Here is a 20,811-nt window from a genome sequence, read left to right as displayed (position 1 = left end):
CCACGCAGTCATGGGTGAGCAGGGAGTACAGGAGAGGGCTGAGAACACACCCTTGTGGGGCCCAAGTGTTGAGGATCAGCGGGGTGGAGATGTTGTTGCCTACCCTCACCACCTGGGGGCGGCCCGTCAGAAAGTCCAGGAACCAGTTGCACAGGGCGGGGTCGAGACCCAGGGTGTTAAATGCTGAGCTGTAGTTAATGAACAGCATTCTTACATAGGTATTCCTCTTGTCCAGATGGGATAGGGCAGTGTGATGGCAATTGCATTGTCAGTGGACCTATTGGGGTGGTAAGGAAATTGGAGTGGGTCTAGGGTATCAGGTAGGGTGGAGGTGATATGATACTTAACTTGTCTCTCAAAGCACTTCATGATGATAGAAGTGACTGCTACGGGGCGATAGTAATTTAGTTCAGTTACCTTATCTTTCTTGGGAACAGGAACAATTGTGGCCATCTTGAATTCTGTGGGGACAACAGACTGGGATAGGGATTGGTTGAATATGTCCGTAAACAGACCAGCCAGCTGGTCTGCGCATGCTCTGAGGACGCAGCTAGGGATGCCGTCTGGGCCTGCAGCCTTGCGAGGGTTAACACATTTAAATGTTTTATTCATGTTGGCCACGGAGAAGGAGAGCCCACAGGATTTGGTAGCGGGCCGTGTCAGTGGAACTGTATTGTCCTCAAAGCGAGCAAAGAAGTTGTTTAGTTTGTCTGGGAGCAAGACGTCGGTGTCCGTGACGGGGCTGGTATTCTTTTTGTAATCCATGATTGACTGTAGACCCTGCCACATACGTCTCATGTTTGAGCCGTTGAATTGCGACTCTACTTTGTCTCTATACTGACGTGTTGCCTGTTTGATTGCCTTGAGGAGGGAATAGCTGCACTGTTTGCATTCGGTTATGTTTCCGGTCGCCTTGCCATGATTAAAAGCGGTGGTTCGCGCTTTCAGTTTTGTGCGAATGCTGCCATTGCTAATAAACTCGCTCACCGAGTCAGCGTATGTTACAATGTTATTGTCTGAGGCTATACGGAACATATCCCAGTCCACGTGATCAAAGCAATCTTGAAGCGTGGAATCCGATTGGTCAGACCAGAATTCTATTGACCCGAGCAGCATAAGGGAAGATATGGTACTGGATACACCACAGCCTGTAGTAAATGTTTTCTGCCAGACAAAAGATACCCTGTGTGAAAAGGGTGGAATTTGTTGCATTTATTTCCACAGTTATAAGCTATACAGGACAAGTCTCAAAGAAGTCTAAGAAACTGGACAAACTGACGTAAGGCTTTTACATCTGAAGACTTTCAAGGGGTACTGGCGCCGGAAGACCTACCCTTCCAGGTTCCTCTTGAGCCTGTGTAGGGATCAGATCTGTTTTTATATTTTTAACAAAAACGTTTTGAATTACTTTATTTATTTATTTTTGGGTGGTTTGTTTTTTGGGGAATCCTGTTTCCCTCCGGCATAGTAGGTGGCAGGATGCACATTCAATTATGTGATCAGAAATATACCATAGAACGTGCAATCAACAATCCTCACGACCAAGTGAGTAATCTTGTAGTGTGTGACCCCTGTCTGTGCCACATGGTTTAGTGTGTGACCCCTGTCTGTGCCACATGGATTAGTGTGTGAGCCCTGTCTGTGCCACATGGTTTAGTGTGTGAGCCCTGTCTGTGCTACATGGTTAGTGTGTGAGCCCTGTCTGTGCCACATTGTTTAGTGTGGCACCACTACAAGACAACAAAATACTACAGGAAAGACAGTTGTTTAGTGTGAGTGTAACGGCTGTAGTGGGTTGAAGAAGTTGAGGACCAAGGTGCAGCGTGGGACGTGTTCATCTTTATTTATGAATTGAACACTGAATGAAAAAACAACAAAAGAGAATGAACGAAACCGAAACAGTTCTGTCTGGTACAGAATACAAAAACAGAAAACAACTACCCACCAACACAGGTGGGAACAGGCTGCCTAAGTATGGTTCTCAATCAGAGACAACGATTGACAGCTGCCTCTGATTGGGAACCATACCAAGCCAAACACATAGAAATACAACACACAGAACAAAACATAAAATGAAAAACATAGAATGCCCACCCCAACTCACGCCCTGACCAAACCAAAATAGAGACATAAAAAAGGAACTAAGGTCAGGACGTGACAGTGAGAGGCTCAGCCATGTTAGGATTTTGAAAGTGGCATTACACCTGGCATTACCCTACAAGTGGCCTACGGTAGCCAGCTAGCTAGCTAATAATACATTGTTTTTGTATTTACTTTCTAGGTTCTCCCACTGCCTCAGTTTTTTGGGTCCTTATAAAAACAATTTTCTCGATATTTGCGGTGGTAACAAAGTGCAGCATCAGCCATGTCGATGAATGGAGACAGGGAAAAAGTCTGTCACCAGAGTGGTTTAGAACGTGTTGTGATGTTTGACTTTACCAGTATAATCCACTTTCAAATTCAATGAAAATAAATTGCAGACTGTCGGCCACCTTTCATTACTTGAAACTAGCATAGGCCACAACTACTGGAGAGATATCAGTGACGCACATAACACACAGCACCCCTTCTACGGGAGTGTGGGGGAGGGTTCTTGAAATGTAACATCCAATCAAAATCTTTTCTCTGGGAGCCAGTGGACCATTCAAACCGTTTTTGCAATAAAAAATTATCCAGACTTCGGCGGTTAACGCTTGATCTGATTGAATCTAGGCCTAACTCAGTCAATGTGTGTGATACTAGATTTCAATCTTGCTGACACAGTGTGTGTGTGTGTGTGTGTGTGTGTGTGTGTGTGTGTGTGTGTGTGTGGCAGGCATTTTCACATACTCCCTTCATATCCAGCTGTTTCCAAGTGGCAATCACTCACAATGAGAGAATGATTAGAGAGAGGGGGAGGGGGGGTGCATCAGATGTGCTGTGCTGTTCTGTGTGGACTGGAGGGTCGATAAGAGTGCTGGGGTTTCTCCTGCTCACACTCAGGTTTCACTGAGTGACCTTTATGAGCACCGAACACTCTGCAGCAGGACCCACACAGACGCTTAGACGCTCTCTCAGCTTACATCTCTCTCTCTCGCTCAGCTCACATCTCTCTCTCTCTCAGCTCACATCTCTCTCTCAGGTTTAAATCTCTCTCTCTCTCAGCTCACATCTCTCTCTCTCGGCTCACATCTCTCTCTCATCCTCTCTCAGCTCACATCTCTCTCTCTCTCAGCTCACATCTCTCTCTCTCAGCTCACATCTCTCACTCTCTCAGCTCACATCTCTCTCTCTCTCTCTCTCAGGTCACATCTCTCTCTCTCAGCTCACATCTCTCTCTCTCTCGCTCAGCTCACATCTCTCTCACTCTCTCAGCTCACATCTCTCTCAGCTTTAAATCTCTCTCTCTCAGCTCAGATCTCTCTCTCAGCTCGCATCTCTCTCTCTCTCTCTCTGTTCACATCTCTCTCATCCTCTCTCAGCTCACATCTCTCTCTCTATCAGCTCACATCTCTCTCTCTCAGATCACATCTCTCAGCTCACATCTCTCTCTCTCTCAGCTCACATCTCTCTATCTCAGCTCACATCTCTCTTTCTCTCTCTCAGCTCACATCTCTCTCTCTCTCAGCTCACATCTCTCTCCCTCTCTCTCTCTCTCTCTCTCTCTCGCTCTCTCTCTCAGCTCTCTCTCTCTCAGCTCACATCTCTCTCTCTCAGCTCACATCTCTCTCCCTCTCTCTCTCAGCTCACATTCTCTCTCTCTCTCTCTCTCTCTCTCTCTCTCTCTCTCTCTCAGCTCACATCTCTTTCTCTCTCTCTCAGCTCACCCCCTCTGTCCCTCAGCTCACATCTTTCTCTCTCAGCTCACAACTCTCTCTCATCCTCTCTCAGCTCACATCTCTCTCTCTCTCTCTCTGTTCACATCTCTCTCATCCTCTCTCAGCTCACATCTCTCTCTCAGCTCACATCTCTCTCTCTCAGCTCACATCTCTCTCCCTCTCTCCCTCTCTCTCTCAGCTCACATCTCTCACTCTCTCAGCTCACATCTCTCACTCTCAGCTCACATCTCTCGCTCTCTCAGCTCTCTCTCTCTCAGCTCACATCTCTCTCTCTCTCAGCTCGCATCTCTCTCTCTCCCTCTCTCTCAGCTCACATTCTCTCTCTCTCTCTCAGCTCACATCTCTTTCTTTCTCTCTCTCTCAGCTCACCTCCCTCTCTCTTTCAGCTCACATCTTTCTCTCTCTCTCTCAGCTCACAACTCTCGCTCAACCTCTCTCAGCTCACATCTCTCGCTCTCCTTCCCTCTCTGTTCATCTCTTCATCTCTCAGCTCAGCGGTCTCTCTCCTCCACCATGTGGTTAGTTGTGTGTGTCGGTGAGTGTGCAGACTGTGTGTGTGACAGGTTTTATTGCACAATTCCTTAAACACTAAAGTTTAGCTTTTCATGACTCAGTTTATCACCTACAGACCCTTCTTAGATAAAGATGGAGAAATGATTTATTTCTCCCTCATCTCTTCCCCACTCTCTCTTTCTCAGCCTCTCTTCTCCTCCCCTCTCTCCTTCCCCCCTTTCTCCCAGAGCAGCCTTGAGTGGTTAGGCCGAGGGAATAGAGGGGGAAAAGGGGATGAGGGGAGGAGTGGGTCATTCAGTGCTTCACTGCTGCAGTGTAATTACTCCTGCTAATCAGAGCACTTTACAGCAGTGCTTCTGTTCCTCTTCTCCTCCATCCTCTCACCTCCTCTCTCCCCCTCCCATCCTCTCTCCCCCACTCGCCCCCTCGCTCCCATACACTCTCCTAATACTGTCCCTTTCTGACTCTCTCTACCCCCACTCTCCCTATTAACTCTCACTCTCTATGGAAAGCAGAACGCCAACTTGAATCATTTCATCCGAGGAGAGTGTGTGTGTGTGTGTCTGTGTGCGTGTGTGTGTGTGTGGTGTTTACAAGAGGCCTAGGCAGATAGAGATAGGCCGTAATGAGACAGTGGGAGAGTGTTCTCTGATAGATAAAGAGGTCATTGTGCATGTGGTGTGTTTGATAACTGTCCTCCACCCCAACTTGACTGCAAGGAACCAAGGAGGGAATACAGTGCCTTGACTTTTTCCATGTTTTGTTGTGTTACAGCCTGAATTTAAAATGTATTCGATTGAGATGTTTTGTCACTGACCTACACACAATACCCCATAATGTCTAAGTGGAATAATGTTTCTATACTTTTTGTTGTTGGACAAATTAATTCAAAATGAGATGCTGAAATGTAGATGTAGTCAACCCCTTTGTTATAGCAAGCCTAAATAAATTAAGGTGTAAAAATATGCTTAACAAGTCACATAAGTTTCATGGACTCACTCTGTTCGCAATACTAGGGTTTAACATGATTTTTGAATGACTACCTCATCTCTGAACCCCACACATACAATTATCTGTAATGTCCCTCAGTTGAGCAGTCTATTTCAAATACAGATTCAACCACAAAGACCAGGGAGGTTTTTGAATGCCGCAAAAAGAAGGGCACCTATTGGAAGATGGGTTAAATATCCCTTTGAGCATGGGGAAGTTATTAACTACAACTAACTCAGTTACAAGGGATTTCAACAAGAGGCCAATGGTGACATTAAAACAGTTATAGAGTTTAATGGCAGTTGTAGGAGGAAACTGAGGATCGATCAACAACATTGTAGTTACTTCACAATACTAACCTAATTGAGTGAAAAGAAGGAAGCCTGTACATAATGCAAATATTCCAAAACATGCATCCTGTTTGCAACAAGGCACTAAAGTAATACTGCAAAAAATGTGGCAAAGAAATGTACTTTTTTCCCTTAATATAAAGTGTTATGTTTGTGGCAAATAAATACATCACCTGTAACACTCTCCATATTTGCAAGTATAGTGGTGGCTGCATCATGTTATGGGTATGCTTGTAATCAATAAGGACTGGGGAGTTTTTCAGGATAAAAAATAAATGGAATGGACTAAAGCACAGGCAAAATCCTAGAGGAAACTTCAGTCTGCTTTCCACCAGACATTTGGAGATGAATTTGCCTTTCAGCAGGACAATAAACTAAAACACAAGGCCACATTTACACTAAAGTGCCTTACCAAGAAGACAGTAAATGTTCCTGAGTGGCCTAGTTACAGTTTTGACTTAAATCTACTTGAAGATCTATGGCAAGACCTGAAAATGCTTATTGCTGCGAAGGGTGCTTCTACAAAGTGTTGACTAGGGGTGTGAATACTTATGTAAGTGAGAATGTTCTGTATTTCATCTTCTAATACATTTGCAAAAACAATTCAAAAAATGTGTTCACTTTGTCATATTTGTGTGTCGAGGAAAAAATCTAATGAATCCATTTAGAATTCAGGCTGTAACAACAAAATGTGGAGTAAGTCAAGGGGTACGAACACTTTCTGAAGGCATTGTATAGGGTTAACTTTACAATAAAAAAATAACAAAAATTAAAAAGCCAAATAAAATACAATTGAATAGCATTTCTCTATCCTCCTCCACTCCCCCTAATAAACAGTTATTCACCAGCCTGGGCTCATAAAAGCTCAGGGAAGTTTTATTTGTTTTAGAGACGTTTAAATCCATTGAAGCTGAAATAAAACAGTTAAACCACGACTGCCTTTGGGTAACACGCTTAGCCGACCGAGACAGGCACTGGAGCCGCAGGTTTATTTCCAAGTTAACTGCCTTACTTTCTAGATCAGCACAGGGCTGATGCATACACGCAGGTAAGCATGAGATATGAGAGAAAAACAGAGAGAAAGAGAATGGGGAGAAAGAGAGAGAAAGAGGGCAAGGGGTTCAGAGGAATATAAAAAGAAGGAGAGAAAAAGGAGATACAGCTAGAAGGAGGAAAAGAGAAAGTTTGTGTTGGTGACAGTGAGTGTTGAGTCACTCTGACACACTGTGATCACCCCAGATTGCCATCTATAGGGTACCGGATGAAATGGACACGGCTATCAGAACTCACACACACCGTCTCCAAAGGTGTGAATAAATGGTGTGTGTGTGTGGTCATTGTAGAATTATAGGCTAACGTAGTCGCTGCATGCACTGTATGACTCACACAGTGGAAAAAGTGGAAAGAGGGGAATTTGATTGTGGAAATCTCATCTTAGGGATCCTCTTGTTTTATCACCATAATGCTAAACTGACTGTAACTGATTGGTCATTAGAGTTGGAAGGAGAAGCGCACTTCCTGAAAGTTCAAGCATGTTCTGTTACACCTGCACTGGGACTGACAGACTGGAAACGTGACTACCATTCCTACTGGCCACACACTTGTGACTTGACCTTGACCTAACATAATTCCCTGAAATCGATACCATGCCTTTAAATAGGTTGAGTTTTATTTTTGTGTCTTGGTGTGACGTGGCTGTGAGCAGGGAGTGTCCAGTGTGGAACGGTATTCTCTACAGTTTCAGTAAACCTATCCCTCCCTACAGACAAAGGAATGTCCTGTCATCGACAAGGAAATAGCCAGGAGATCATCTAAGTCTTAACAAGCTGCAGAATTTAACAAATGTACCCTAAGATTCCCATCAGTGTCCATGGGGAGCGTAAATAAATATGCATTCAATCAATGTGGAGAAAAAAACTGAAAAATAGCCTTGTCAGTAATAAAAAGAAGTGCTGAATTTCGACAGTTCATTATTATTGTGATGGTCCACTGCTTAACTTTGTGTCAAACTGTCAAGAGACCACATCACTGACCAGGACTGGCATTTCATACTTCACTGTGTTCTTAAAGTTCCATTGCAGCCATTTTTATCTCAATATCAAATCATTTCTGTGTAACGATTAAGTACTTTACAGTGATTGTTTTGAATTAAAATGTTCAAAAAGAAAGAAAAATAGCTTCTTAGCAAAGAGCAATTTCTCAAGTGGGGTGGGGAAAACTGAAAACTAGCTGTTATTGGCAGAGAGGTTTGGAACTCTTTCTTATTTGAACTAATTTACAGCCTGGTGATGTCAAAATTCCATCCCACCAAAACAGGCAGAAATTTCAGGCAGTATTTTCAAAGCTCTTTCACTAAAATGGCATTATAATTTTCACAGTATTACACCAACCTCACTCATAGTGTGGAAATATCCACTCACCAGCCAGTTTATTAAGTACACCACCACGTTTCACAAAAATGGATCGCTCCTACAGACAGTGAGTCACTTGGGTTAGGGTTAGGCATCGAGGCATTCAGTTCCTGTTCGACTGAATGTTAGAATGGGCATAACGAGTGACCTAAGTGACTTTGAGTCTGGTTTGATCGTCGGTGCCAGGCGCGCCGGATCCAGTATCTCAGAAACAGCTGGCCTCCTGGGATTTTTACGAAGAGAATGGTGCAACAAACACAAAATCCAGTCAACGCCAGTCCTGTGGGTGACAACAACTTGTGGATAAGCAACGACGAAGGAGAATTACAAGAATCGGGCAAGCTAACAGGAGTGCCACAGACAGACAAATAACGGCGCAGTACAACAGTGTGCAGAACGACATCTTGGGAACGCACAACTCGTCGGTCCTTGTCACGGATGGACTATTGCAGAAAACCACCAAACTGGGTTCCTCTCCTATCAGTTAAAAACAAGAAGAAGCGGCTCCAGTGGGCACACGATCACCAACACTGGACAACTGAGGAGTGGAAAAACATTGCCTGGTCCGACGAATCCCGGTTCCTGTTGCTTTATGCTGATGGCAGAGTCAGGATTTGGCGTAAGCAGCATGAGTCCATGGACCCATCCTGCCTGGTGTCAACAGACCAACATCCCCGTGGAATGTTTCTGACTTTTAGGTCTGACCCGGTGTTTATAAAACACAGTGTTTATAAATCATATTATTTGAGGGCTGAGGAAGCCTGCATGGAGTTCTGTTCTGTTGGGGATTACTCCTTCATATCCACACCACCACAGAGAGAGACAAGGCCCATCTCCACCATCCACCACACTCCCCTCGGGGTGTGGATACTGGCAGACATACTGTAACTACATCTAATGCTTGAAGCATAACAGTTTTATTACACAACACACACAGTAGGAGTGCGTGACACAGCAGATAACAGGGTAACCACTACAAAGAACATGACTGAGTTGTCCTGTGCTGCGTTGCCAAGGGAAGCAGAAGCAAGAAGGCCTCTGGGCAGCCATGGTGAATGGTGCTGCTGGCACGCTGGAAAATAGCAGTTGTTCATTAATGCAATTAACAGAGAAACAGAAAGAGAGAGAGGAAATGGGTCAATTTATAAAAATGTCTCCTCTTTAGTGAGTTAAGCCTGATGAAAACCAGACCCCTCAAGTAGCAGAGAGAGAGAGCGAGAGAGAGAGAAAGAGAGAGAGAGTTCCTACTGCTGCCCTCCCAGGCCTGGCCTGCAGCACCAGAGGTTAAGCTGAACACACTGACCCTCTAAAGCCCCTGACTTTGTACTGCAGGTAGTCCACATGGTGTGTGTCATGTTATGTACAGAGATCACAGTCATGCTCCCATGTAGAGAATAACTTGGTGTGCATCCCCAATGGCACCCTATTCCCTCGATAATAGTGCACTACTTTTGACCAGAGCCCTATGAGTTCTGGTCAAAAGTAATGCACTATGTAGGAAATAGGGTGCCCTTTGGGATACGACCCTGGTGAGAGAGTCATGATGTGCTGCTGGGCTTGGGTTATTATGTGGGCGAGTGACAGTTTTCTCCCATCTCCTCCTCCTCTAGAATCATTCCCCCCTTTTCTCCAGATAGCATCTTAGCCGGAGCCCATCTGCCTATAAGCATTCACATGTGTGCACTGTCACTCAAACATCTGCTTAGGGACATCGTCGTGACTAAACCCAGGCTCAGAACTACTTGAAGAAGGATGTATACAGTTATAGTTTATGAAATGTTATTTTTTCATTATGGGGAAACGTATCTCTTTGGTTTGTTTTCATTTCCCTGGTCCCCATTGTAAATTCCCTTTTTGATATACCGGTGTGCTGACTACAGTACCATGTGCTGGTTCCAAGGAGACTTGATGTAGGTTGCTTAGCCAATGATAATGTATTCCTAAACTGGCTATTATTAATGCTGATTAAGTGTGTGATTTTTTAAAATAAAACATTCTTACCATAAAATAATGACCTCATACGAAAATTACCCCTTCCTCTCTTATATAATAGCATTCTCTCCATTTTCCTCTCTTCCTTCACTCTCCTTAGATCCTCTCCTCCCGTCCTACACTTCTCCCACCTTTCCTCTGGACCTGTCTTCCCCCTCTTTCACAGACATCTTCCCACCAGACAGCTCCAGCAGCCCCTCCCCGGGGGGAGAGAGCACCACGGCCCAGCCCAGCCCTCACTTCATCAGACCGGGCTTCAACGAGAACCTCATCCCCATCTACTGCTCCATCCTGGCTGCTGTGGTGGTGGGGCTGGTGGCCTACATCGTCTTCAAAAGGTGAGGGGCCATGGAGTGGGAGCATAGACAAAGCAGGGAGATAGGATATGAGTACAGATAGAAGCAGCTATCACACCGATAGAATAATATATCACACAGATAGAAGCAGCTATCACACAGATATAAGCAACACAGATAGAAGCAACACAGATAGAAGCAGCTATCACACAGATAGAAGCAGCTATCACACAGATAGAAGCAGCTATCACACAGATAGGACCAGAGACAAAGCAGGGAGGATGATACATGTATGCAGACAGTGGGCTCAGGCTGGAGGAGGGAGAGAGAGTGAACTAGGACAGAGGTTGACTTGTCAGGGAAGGGGAATGACAGGCAGGATGGTGTTTGAGTGATGTAGCCCATGGCTAAAGAAAGGCAGGGAGCCCGATTGTATGGTGTAATATTCAGGCCTGTTGTGGAATGGCAAGATATTGACCCAGTTACACCACATGATTACACACACACACACACACACACACACACACACACACACACACACACACACACACACACACACACACACACACACACACACACACACACACACACACACACACACACACACACCATAATGCATTTCAAAGGTCACACACACAAAGGTCACACATACACACACAAGCATTTGCACACAACACATACACACACACACCGATTCAAACACACCATGTACCAAGTTAACAAGTTCATCATCAAATCCAGTATCGATTGTAAAGTGCAGTCCAGTTGAAATCCGAGTGGCTACTTCGTCAACACAAACAGTTACGGGGCTACTTTAATATCTGTCTCCTTCCACTGTATAAACAGGTCCAACACGGTCTGTTAAAGGGCCTTGATTGACTGATTGATTAGATTGGATCATTACGACTAGGAGGCTGTTCCAGCCAGAGACAACATTACAGTAAAAATGACTGAGGATAAAACCACTATGAAGCCAGAAGGCTTGTTTCCCTGCTGGTCCTTTATGTTTACTGGAAGACTTTCAGAGATGTTTGATGACTGATCACTCCTCTTCCCTTCCACGTTTCCTGATGACCATCCCAATCACAAAACGTCCATTACTTGTATCACATCAATTAAACCACTTCTGGGAACACAGTGTTGTGGGCTTGACTCACTTCTTCTCCGTTCACACCTTCCCAGGTGGAACAGCTGCAAGCAGAACAAACAGCCGGCTAACAACCACCAAGCCACAGCAGCCAATCAAACGGTGACGCCGGAGGGGGAGAAGCTGCACAGCGACAGCGGCATCTCAGTGGACAGCCAGAGTCTGCAGGAGCAGCAGCATGCAGCCCAGGTCCAGACACAGACACACAGACAGGAACAGATAGGTGAGCTCTACAACACACACTGTACACTTAGCTAGATGCTGTAATGGAAGTCTGTATGAGTGTGTGTTCACCTGTTGGGTCTGTATGGAGACTCTATGCTAGCTGGACTAGGCATATACAAGTGAGAGATGAAAGTGGTAACAAAGTGAATTTAGGATACATATTTTATTATTGTACATAGCGAGTCTCAGATATTATCCCGTTGTGTGTACATTAGACACGACTTTGGAAATGTCACCAAAGAAGTCTTAACATGGGAGGTTATGAAGTTGGGAAGGATGAGTAGTCTACACAATTTACTGATATCTGTGTTTTACCAATGTACAGTATACCCCTTTACCTATGCTGAATGTGACCCAGCCTTCGATATTTGGGTGAGAGAGAGAGACAGAGAGACAGAGACAGAGAGAGAGAGAGAGTGGACAGGGTGGTCCAGTATTCGGTGGGAGACAGCACCACTGCCTTGTGGGAAATACATGATGAATGGTCGTGAAGGAGGAGAGCAACTTTTTAAACGGAACAAGAAAGTGAAAACAAAAGCAAGAGCTTCAGGAATGTGAAGTGGTCTCTCTATAGAGCCTGGAGCAACCTATCTTCCTTTCATTTAAAAATCCATGGCAGAGACACAGTCAGTCCTCTTATACTGAGGAGAACCATGCTCTACTTACTCCTCTCTCCATCTCTTTCAACTTATCTCTCTCTTTCTGTGTCTCTCTACATATCTACTCTTTCTCCCTCCCTTTCTATCTCCCCTTTTCTTTATCTCTCTCTCTCTCTGGAGTCTCAGTGGCGTGGCACAGTTTCTATCCACTCAGGGGAGTGATAGAGAGAGCTTTGTCGTCAAAAGGAAGAGAGGAGACCAACTACAGAGTGACGAGTTTGTTTTTCCAACCTCCTAAGTGCTGAGCCAGAGCCTAAGGGGCCCCACACATCCAGTGACTCAGCATCTCTCTCTATGCAATCATGAATGCATAACTGAAGAAGTTATGAAGTAGTAATGAGGTAGTTCAGAAGACAATTATAAAGTTATGTTCATGAATCGTGAGTTAACTTATGCACCATCACCTGATCTGACACTGGACCTCTGCTGTTTTGGATCTTACCCACAACCTAAGTGCATACCCATGCCCATGTGATGTTTGGGAAGCCTGGGAAATGCTGCTATTGTTTTATTTTGTGTTGTGGGAATTCTATTCATTTCCCCCCACTCAGAAATGCAAAGCCTCAGTATAATGGAGAAAAGGGGGCATCTTTTCCTGGGGATTAGCATGTGATTGGGTCATTGAGTAGATCCCCGCCCCTTTAACCCGTGTCTCTTTGTGTGATTGGCTCATTAGCAGGTGTTGTGTGATGGAGGCCAGGCCCGATCCCCCTGCCTGTTTAAATGTGATCCAGTAACAGTGTTTAATGTCTGCTGATTAGCGTCAGCTCTGTCTTCTGGCGCAGAAGCCATTAAAATACAGTACTGCACACAGCATGCTGTGGGCTGGGTGGCTACTCCACTAGTAAATGGGGACTTGTTAAAATATAAAACACCCAAGGGGGTGAGAATATGTACAATAAATCCATAAAATCATATGGATTTCCCTTTTCAAATGAACCATATTTTACACATACAGTATGACTGAAAAGCCCACAGCAGTCTTTGTAGACGGTGTCATACCCAGTCAAAACAAGTCAATTAAGATTTCAAGTGAAATATGAAAATCTATAAAAGATACCCTGCGCTGTGATTGACAAGCTCAAAAGGACTCCCCGGGTCCCTGCCTTGGGGTAAGAACTCCCAAAAGACTTACAGACATCTATAATAAGTCTTCTCTACTCTCCAGTGCATTCTGGTGATCTTTTAAATAGCAATCTGTCTTTTACCTCTGAGGCCCCCTCCCCTTTACACTGGAGTATTCCTTCCTCAAGGGGCAGAGGGGTGTTTAAAATTTAAATGAGACTCAAACCTCTCACTCATCTCTCATCATCGTGCCTCTGTCCTTAATCTGATCCCATTCTCTACCTGAACGATAGTCACGGAAACTGTCAATCAAAGTCTGCTCGTCCCAGGTTAGAGGGGTAGTGGGCCAAAGCTAGTGTAGTACAGCGCTAGTGTAGTAGGAGAGTAGCTAGTGTAGTAGGAAAGTAGCTATTAGGGGTAGGAGAGTAGCTAGTGCAGTATGAGAGTAGCTAGTAAGGTAGAATTGTAGCTATAGGGGTAGGAGAGTAGCTAGTGCTTTAGGAGAGTAGCTAGTGGGGTAGGAGAGTAGCTAGTGGGGTAGAGGAGTATCTGGTAGGATAGGAGAGTAGCTAGTGGGGTAGGAGAGTAGCTAGTAGGGTAGAAGAGTAGCTAGTAGGGTAGAAGAGTGGCTATATGGTTAGGAGAGTAGCTAGTGCATTGGGAGAGTAGCTAGTAGGGTAGGAGAGTAGCTAGCTAGTGGGGTAGGAGAGTAGCTAACTAGTGGGATAAGAGAGTAGCTAGTGGGTAGGAGTGTAGCTAGTGGGGTAGGAGAGTAGCTAGTGGGGTAGGAGAGTAGCTAGTAGCGTAGGAGAGTAGCTAGTGGGGTGGGAGAGTAGCTAGTAGGGTAGAAGAGTAGCTAGATGGTTAGGAGAGTAGCTAGTGCATTGGTAGAGTAGCTAGTAGGGTAGGAGAGTAGCTAGTGTAGTAGGAGAGTAGCTAGTGTAGTAGGAGAGTAGCTAGTGGGGTATGAGAGTAGCTAGTAGGATAGAAGAGTAGCTAGATGCGTAGGATAGTAGTTGGTGGGGTAGGAGAGTAGCTAGTGTAGTAGAAGAGTAGCTAGTGTAGTAGGAGAGTAGCTAGTGGGGTATGAGAGTAGCTAGTAGGGTAGAAGAGTAGCTAGATGGGTAGGATAGTAGTTAGTGGGGTAGGAGAGTAGCTAGTGTAGTAGGAGAGTAGCTAGTGTAGTAGGAGAGTAGCTAGTGGGGTATGAGAGTAGCTAGTAGGATAGAAGAGTAGCTAGATGCGTAGGATAGTAGTTGGTGGGGTAGGAGAGTAGCTAGTGTAGTAGAAGAGTAGCTAGTGTAGTAGGAGAGTAGCTAGTGGGATAGGAGAGTAGCTAGTAGGGTAGAAGAGTAGCTAGATGGGTAGGACAGTAGTTAGTGGGGTAGGAGAGTAGCTAGTGGGGAAGAAGAGTAGCTAGTGTAGTAGAAGAGTAGCTAGTAGAGTAGGAGAGTAGCTAGTGGGGTAGGAGAGTAGTTAGTGGGGTAGGAGAGTAGCTAGTGGGGAAGAAGAGTAGCTAGTGTAGTAGAAGAGTAGCTAGTAGACTAGGAGAGTAGCTAGTGGGGTAGGAGAGTAGTTAATGCAGTAGAAAGCTGGTGTAGTAGGGAGTAAAGCCCTTTCTGTTGAGGAGGCAGCCCTGGGATGTGGATGAGGTAGACAGCAAGAGCTTTAGAGCAGGACAAATACTGACAAATTGCGTTGTCCAAAGCACTTTGAGACTAAATGAAGAGCTATATAAATGCTAATCCATTATTAGTATTAATCATGAATAAATGTAACATATTGTAGTGAGGACCTCTGTATTGAGTAAAATAGAATAACTTGAGTCTGTATTGACTCAGTTCCAAAAGAAAGAGGGATGTCAGTGGTGGGAGGGGTATAATGTGACAATCAGACAGAGAAGCTAGGGCCAGGTCATATTTACATTTTGCATGTACACTTTGGTAATTTAGCAGATGCTCTTATCCAGACAGACTGACAGTCAGTGCATTCAATTAAGGTAGGTAAGACAACCACAAATCACAGTCCCTGTTTAAGCAAAATCCCATCACAGAGAGGGTAATCGAATGTGAGGAGGAAAGTGAGACGCCTCAAGGTGCCAGAGGCAATGACGTGCATGTAATTGCCGGCTGATTGACAGGTAGTGTATGAGGGGTCTGGTTAGGGCTGGTCAGGGCTGGTCAAATGACCCTGGGGCAACAGAAGGTAATCAGCATGTCTCCTGTATTCCATTCTTGCCATTAAGAGGAGAGCAGTTGATTGCCTCTTCACTACCGATCTCAATCTCAGTCTTAATCAGCTATCTTTAAAGCTTTGGAGTGGGCTGAAATCAAATCAGCATCAGCTGAACATGCTAATGGAAGATCGACTGTTAGATCGACTATTCTGAACATGCCCAGTATAATTTAATCTGATAAAGACTGGTCAATAGCTTAGAAATTGAATGGGTGAAACAGTGGTTCCCATTTAAAGCAACCATTACATTTTCTGTGTCAACAATATTTATCAAGGAAGCCACCAACTGACTCAGTAGGTTTACATTTACAGTCTAGGGAGGGCTGCATGAACCATTCAAAGTGGAGTTCCTGAAGAGGAACACAAATATTTTGCTGCTATCATGAAAAGACAGAATGATTCAGCAAGACTGCTCAGTGTCTGTCTGCAGTGTCTGTCATGCCTGCAGGATGGCTGTCTGAACAGGAAGGAGAACAAGTCACAGACTGCATGACGTACTCGGGAGAGAATCAACATGAATAACGAGAGCTAAAGGAGAGCCAGAGGAAAAAGAGAGGATTTCAGAAAAAAATGGAATGTGTGTAGAATGAGAGAAGATCGACTGTAGCAGAAGCTCCGCCTCTGTGTGCACCACATACACTTAAACAGGCCTGATGATGTCATAGCGTGGTTGATACAAAAAGCCCTTCTTGTGAACCTTTAGAATTAGAGAGCTCTCTTCTGGCTGGCACAGGGGTGCATTGATCAAGACAAGAAAACAACCAGAGAGCTCAGAGCTCCTCTAAAAAACGCCTCTGTATTCCGGAAGCGTTTCCATGGCACCCCTCAATTGACAACAGGTTGAGGGCTTATGGGAAAAGGGGACATTTGTCCCTCTTCCTCACTCCCTGTAGTAATGAGTTCAGTGAAACAGTTGGAGGGGTTGATGAGTTTGTGACCTCACAAGGCCCCCTATAGGGCAAAGTGTGTCAGAGTGGATACACTGATACTGTGTTACTTCATACGACCAGAGAACATCTGCATGTTTCACCACTGATCATATATGTTTTTAACATGTTTCTCTCTCTCTCTCTCAGTGGTGAGGGTGGATGGGGGACCTGACTCACCTCCCCCCCAGGTCTGAGGAAGAGGAGAAGCCGCTGACAGGAAGGAGGAAAAGGAGGAGAGGGGGAAGTGGGGTTGCCATGGAAACCTTGATGTGGGAACGGACATAAAGTATAAGAGTATAAGAGTACAGACTGAGTGGGCTTCTTGGATACAACAAGGAAGTTGACGACATTATCGCCCCTTTTCACCAAGGGTGGCCACTGGTTTCTGACTGGACTCTTGTCCCAGTATGGACCCTTATTGGACAGACTGGAGCACCAGAGGCTATCTGATGCTATCCCAGTATCTCTACACAGAACCCAACTCTGCCAGTGTGTCTTTGAACACTAAACCTCTCCGCCAGTACCAACCCTAACACCAACCCTAACACCAACGCCAAACACCAACCCAAAACCAAACCCTAACACCAACCCTAATACCAACTCTAACACCAACTGTCTGCCTCAAGTCACTAAAGTTACAATATCACTACCACCCATAATCCAAGAAGCATCACTGTGTTAGATATCCTGGTCTCCGTCTTTTCTGTCAGCTGGTGAGGACCAATCATTATGAAAAGTGTGTTAGTATGTTATCCCATGAAGGAGTTTCATCCTGTGTCCCCATAAGTTCACTGCCAACTTCCTTTGACCATTTGCTAAAATTATTATTCATCCACCCCCTGGTTCCCCCCTACTCACTCAAATTATCAAATGTTTGTGCCTCAGAGGTAGATAAACTCTCTGTCCCCTCTCTCCCCTTGTCTGTACTCTCTCTCTCTCTCTCTCAGCGTGTAACTATCTGTCCCTCTTTCCATCCCTCCATCTGTACTTATCCTATCCTAGTGTGTTCTCAGGGCAAGTCCTGCAGTAGTCTCTCAGTGACTCCGTCACACCTCCAGACTGTCTTCTCAGACCTCAGCAGTAGCAGCTTGTTGTAATCCTCCATGTGAACCTGTCTGATAGTATCCCACTGTTATCTATTCAACACAACTCAGTGGGGGAACGGTTATGCTGCGTTTAGATGGTACGAGGTAGACGGCGTCCGGATGTCATTGTTTTCAATGAGAGCACGACGGTAAATGCCGTTGAGGTCACGGTAGACGGGACATGCCACCAGAGTGAAAATATTTAAACTTTTGTTGTCTGTCGTAGCGTTGTTTTCTACCAGATGTTGATTTGCACTGTTTGTTTACCAAAATCACCATAGCAACACATACCGTCGTGCTGGCTTGCTTTCTTCTTGTATGATGGTTTCTGCGTCCCTCGTCTAAATGCAGCATTAGTCGCCCATTCCAAAATCTCCTATCCTTTTTCTTTACCACAGACACAGACATTCCTAAGGTGTACAGGGACGGACACATTTGTGTTGTTGTTATACTGTTGCCTCTGATTACTGCTCTCCTATTCTCATTGGCTGTGGATCATTCCATCATTCTGTCACCGCAACATGATACACCATCCCTCCTCTGTTTTCTGACACACTTGACTCCTTTTCTCCATCCAACATGGACTCCAGGATTCTGTTGGAATGATTCATGCTTTGAATGTAACAGATTCTAGATGTTTCTCTCATGTCTGTTTGTGGCACATCTGCCTCTCTTAGTGGTTTGAGTTACAAGGCCTCCTCAGCAGTGCAGCTCCATTACCCCAGGAGCTGTGATATGCAATGTGAGGAGCATTTTTGGACTATTTAACATTCCTGACTCATTGACCTGACGCATAATGTGATGTCCAACTGCCAAAAATGGAACTGTGACATCATCAGAAAGAGGCTCTGCAGTATCAGTATTCGAGGCTGTTCCATGGTAGCCTGACGAGAGTTGTCTAGAAATAGTATACAGAGTTTATATACAAACACTGTATAGTAGGCTATACTCAAGACTCCCCTTAATTATCCATTATATTGTACTTGCTAAGGAGTGGAGACATGGGACACTCGTCAGAGACTTCCATCTCACTGAAATAAACACAAGCACTTGCACACACACACTCACGTGCAGATATGTGTGTGTGCTAAAGAGTGTGCGGTGGCGCTAATGTGTCTGCTGCGGTATGGTATGGTAGGGGTATGGGTGTAAACACAGGGGCCATTAGGGAGACATTCCTGACAAGCAGGTATAATTACCTCAGGGTTTCAGGTTCATTTAGCTTCACTCAGTCAGCTGGCTCTCATCTGAATCCCTCTGTTATGTACTGCACAGAGACATACAGAACGCTTTTAAAGTGGCAACAATGTGACATTACCATTACTCACCTCTCATGTGTCTGAAAGAGCAGTGACATTTTACTGTATCACAATAGTGATCTGAAGCATACTGAAGCATACGCAGCATACTGAACACGCAGTAGGTATTAGATGTTAGCAATGTAGCTACGCTTACTGTAACTGTACTGCTTTGAAGTCCAGGTTTGATTCCCAGGGACATGTGATTACTCAGGGTCCCTTTGGTGTGGTTTGGTGCTTGAATGTAGATGTAGGTAGATAGCAAAGTAGAGATATTAGCAGAGATACTTTTGTGTCTGTGTGAGAGAGAGAGAGAGAGAGAGAGAGAGAGAGAGAGAGAGAGAGAGAGGTAGAGAGAGAGAGAGAGAGAGAGAGAGAGAGAGAGAGAGAGAGAGATAGAGATAGAGAGAGAGAGAGAGAGAGAATCTGGCATAGCAAAGATACAGCAGGGAAGACGCTCTCATAGTAGTGAGTTTTGAGGCTTTTGAATAGAAAACAGACCAACACAGCCACACTATATTCCCCCTGGGGGCCTCTTTCTCCTTGTGACATATCCAGTGGCTTCACACACACAGTGTTTCACACAATATTATTGACAGCAGTGTGATTCATATTGCTCCACAATGGAAGTGCAGTAGGACCCAGTGGACCAACAGATTGGCATAATACCACTGACTAACAGGAGGGATTGTCATCAACGACTAGTGAACAACTGAACCTTTCACTGTGGCTGGCGGCCCCACGGGCTCAATCTAACACTGTGCTGTCTCACAGGTGAATAGAGGTGTCAATATAGAATCTACAGTATGACTCAATCTGTACTGTTCCTCCACAGCAGGGGACACTGGTAGAGTGGATGAAGATAATATAAGAATGTAAAGCTGAATAACGTTACAGACATAAATATGCAAAACATTCAATATTCTTCTATTGTTTTTGTTATGAATATTATTCTCTTTTTTGAAATCAGTATTTTTTTGTAAACGGTTTCTTGTTTTAGCACTTATTAGATGTAATAGGCACACTCAAAGACTGTGCTATACAAGTGCCTGTGTACAGAGTCAGGTGTCTTTGAGTTCTGTTCAGAACACTTCTTCTTCTTCTTCTTCTTCCGTTTGTATTCTGACTTGTTGTATGATCTGTGTTTTGTTTCATCATTTGAGTGTTAATGAAGGTTTCAGGAAGTATAGGCCATAGGTTAAAACGTACTACTAATGTTGTTGAAATCCATATAGCATCATCTACGTACATGCCATCTGCTGTGGTCCTATTTTACCGACCACAATATACTCTACCTACAGTGCAAAAGTGGCAATATGTGATGAGCATGACCAGTATGTTTTTACATGTTCAGTTTGTCCAGAGGTTGTGGACAGACATGCCATGTATGAGGAGGATTCACTGTGATTCTCTATGGTAATATCCAAGATATAATAAATCCCCACAGAAATTTCAGCCCCCCCCAAAAGCTGAATGTTACATGTACTTACCTATTAGTGTAAAATGCATTGTGTAAATGTGAATTTCTTAGAGTTGTTACAATATATAAATACACTATAAAATTTAAAAAGCAAACAAATTCATTATCTGATAGAATAAAAACAAATGTAATTGCACCTTTGTCAAGTCATTTGTCCTCAATACTGAATGATGATAATGTAGCAAGTCAGCTGATGGATTCTCATTCCCTACTGTGAATTCATTGTTGCTTGGGAAAGAAATATAGTGGACACAATACACTGAAATATGCTTCTTCGCTTAAAACATCTCAAATTGCCAATGTTTAACACGGGTAGTC

The 20,811-nt window shown here is 44.5% G+C and overlaps 1 protein-coding gene across 1 annotated transcript in view; it reads left to right on the top strand.

The window, feature by feature from the left end:
* ngfra (nerve growth factor receptor a (TNFR superfamily, member 16)) overlaps positions 1-20,477 on the top strand; it is a 46,406-nt gene extending 25,929 nt beyond the window's left edge. The window contains exons 4-6 of the mRNA XM_024403171.2: positions 10,175-10,412; positions 11,553-11,740; positions 16,778-20,477. Coding sequence (XP_024258939.2) covers positions 10,175-10,412; positions 11,553-11,740; positions 16,778-16,824 — 473 coding nt within the window. The 3' untranslated portion in view covers positions 16,825-20,477. The remainder of the gene's footprint in view (positions 1-10,174; positions 10,413-11,552; positions 11,741-16,777) is intronic.
* The last annotated feature ends 334 nt before the right edge of the window (positions 20,478-20,811 follow it).

This window comes from Oncorhynchus tshawytscha, linkage group LG27, assembly GCF_018296145.1.
Source record: "Oncorhynchus tshawytscha isolate Ot180627B linkage group LG27, Otsh_v2.0, whole genome shotgun sequence".
NCBI lineage: Eukaryota > Metazoa > Chordata > Actinopteri > Salmoniformes > Salmonidae > Oncorhynchus > Oncorhynchus tshawytscha.
Note: the sequence above shows the minus strand (reverse complement) of the source record. Positions and strands in the feature narration are given on the sequence as shown.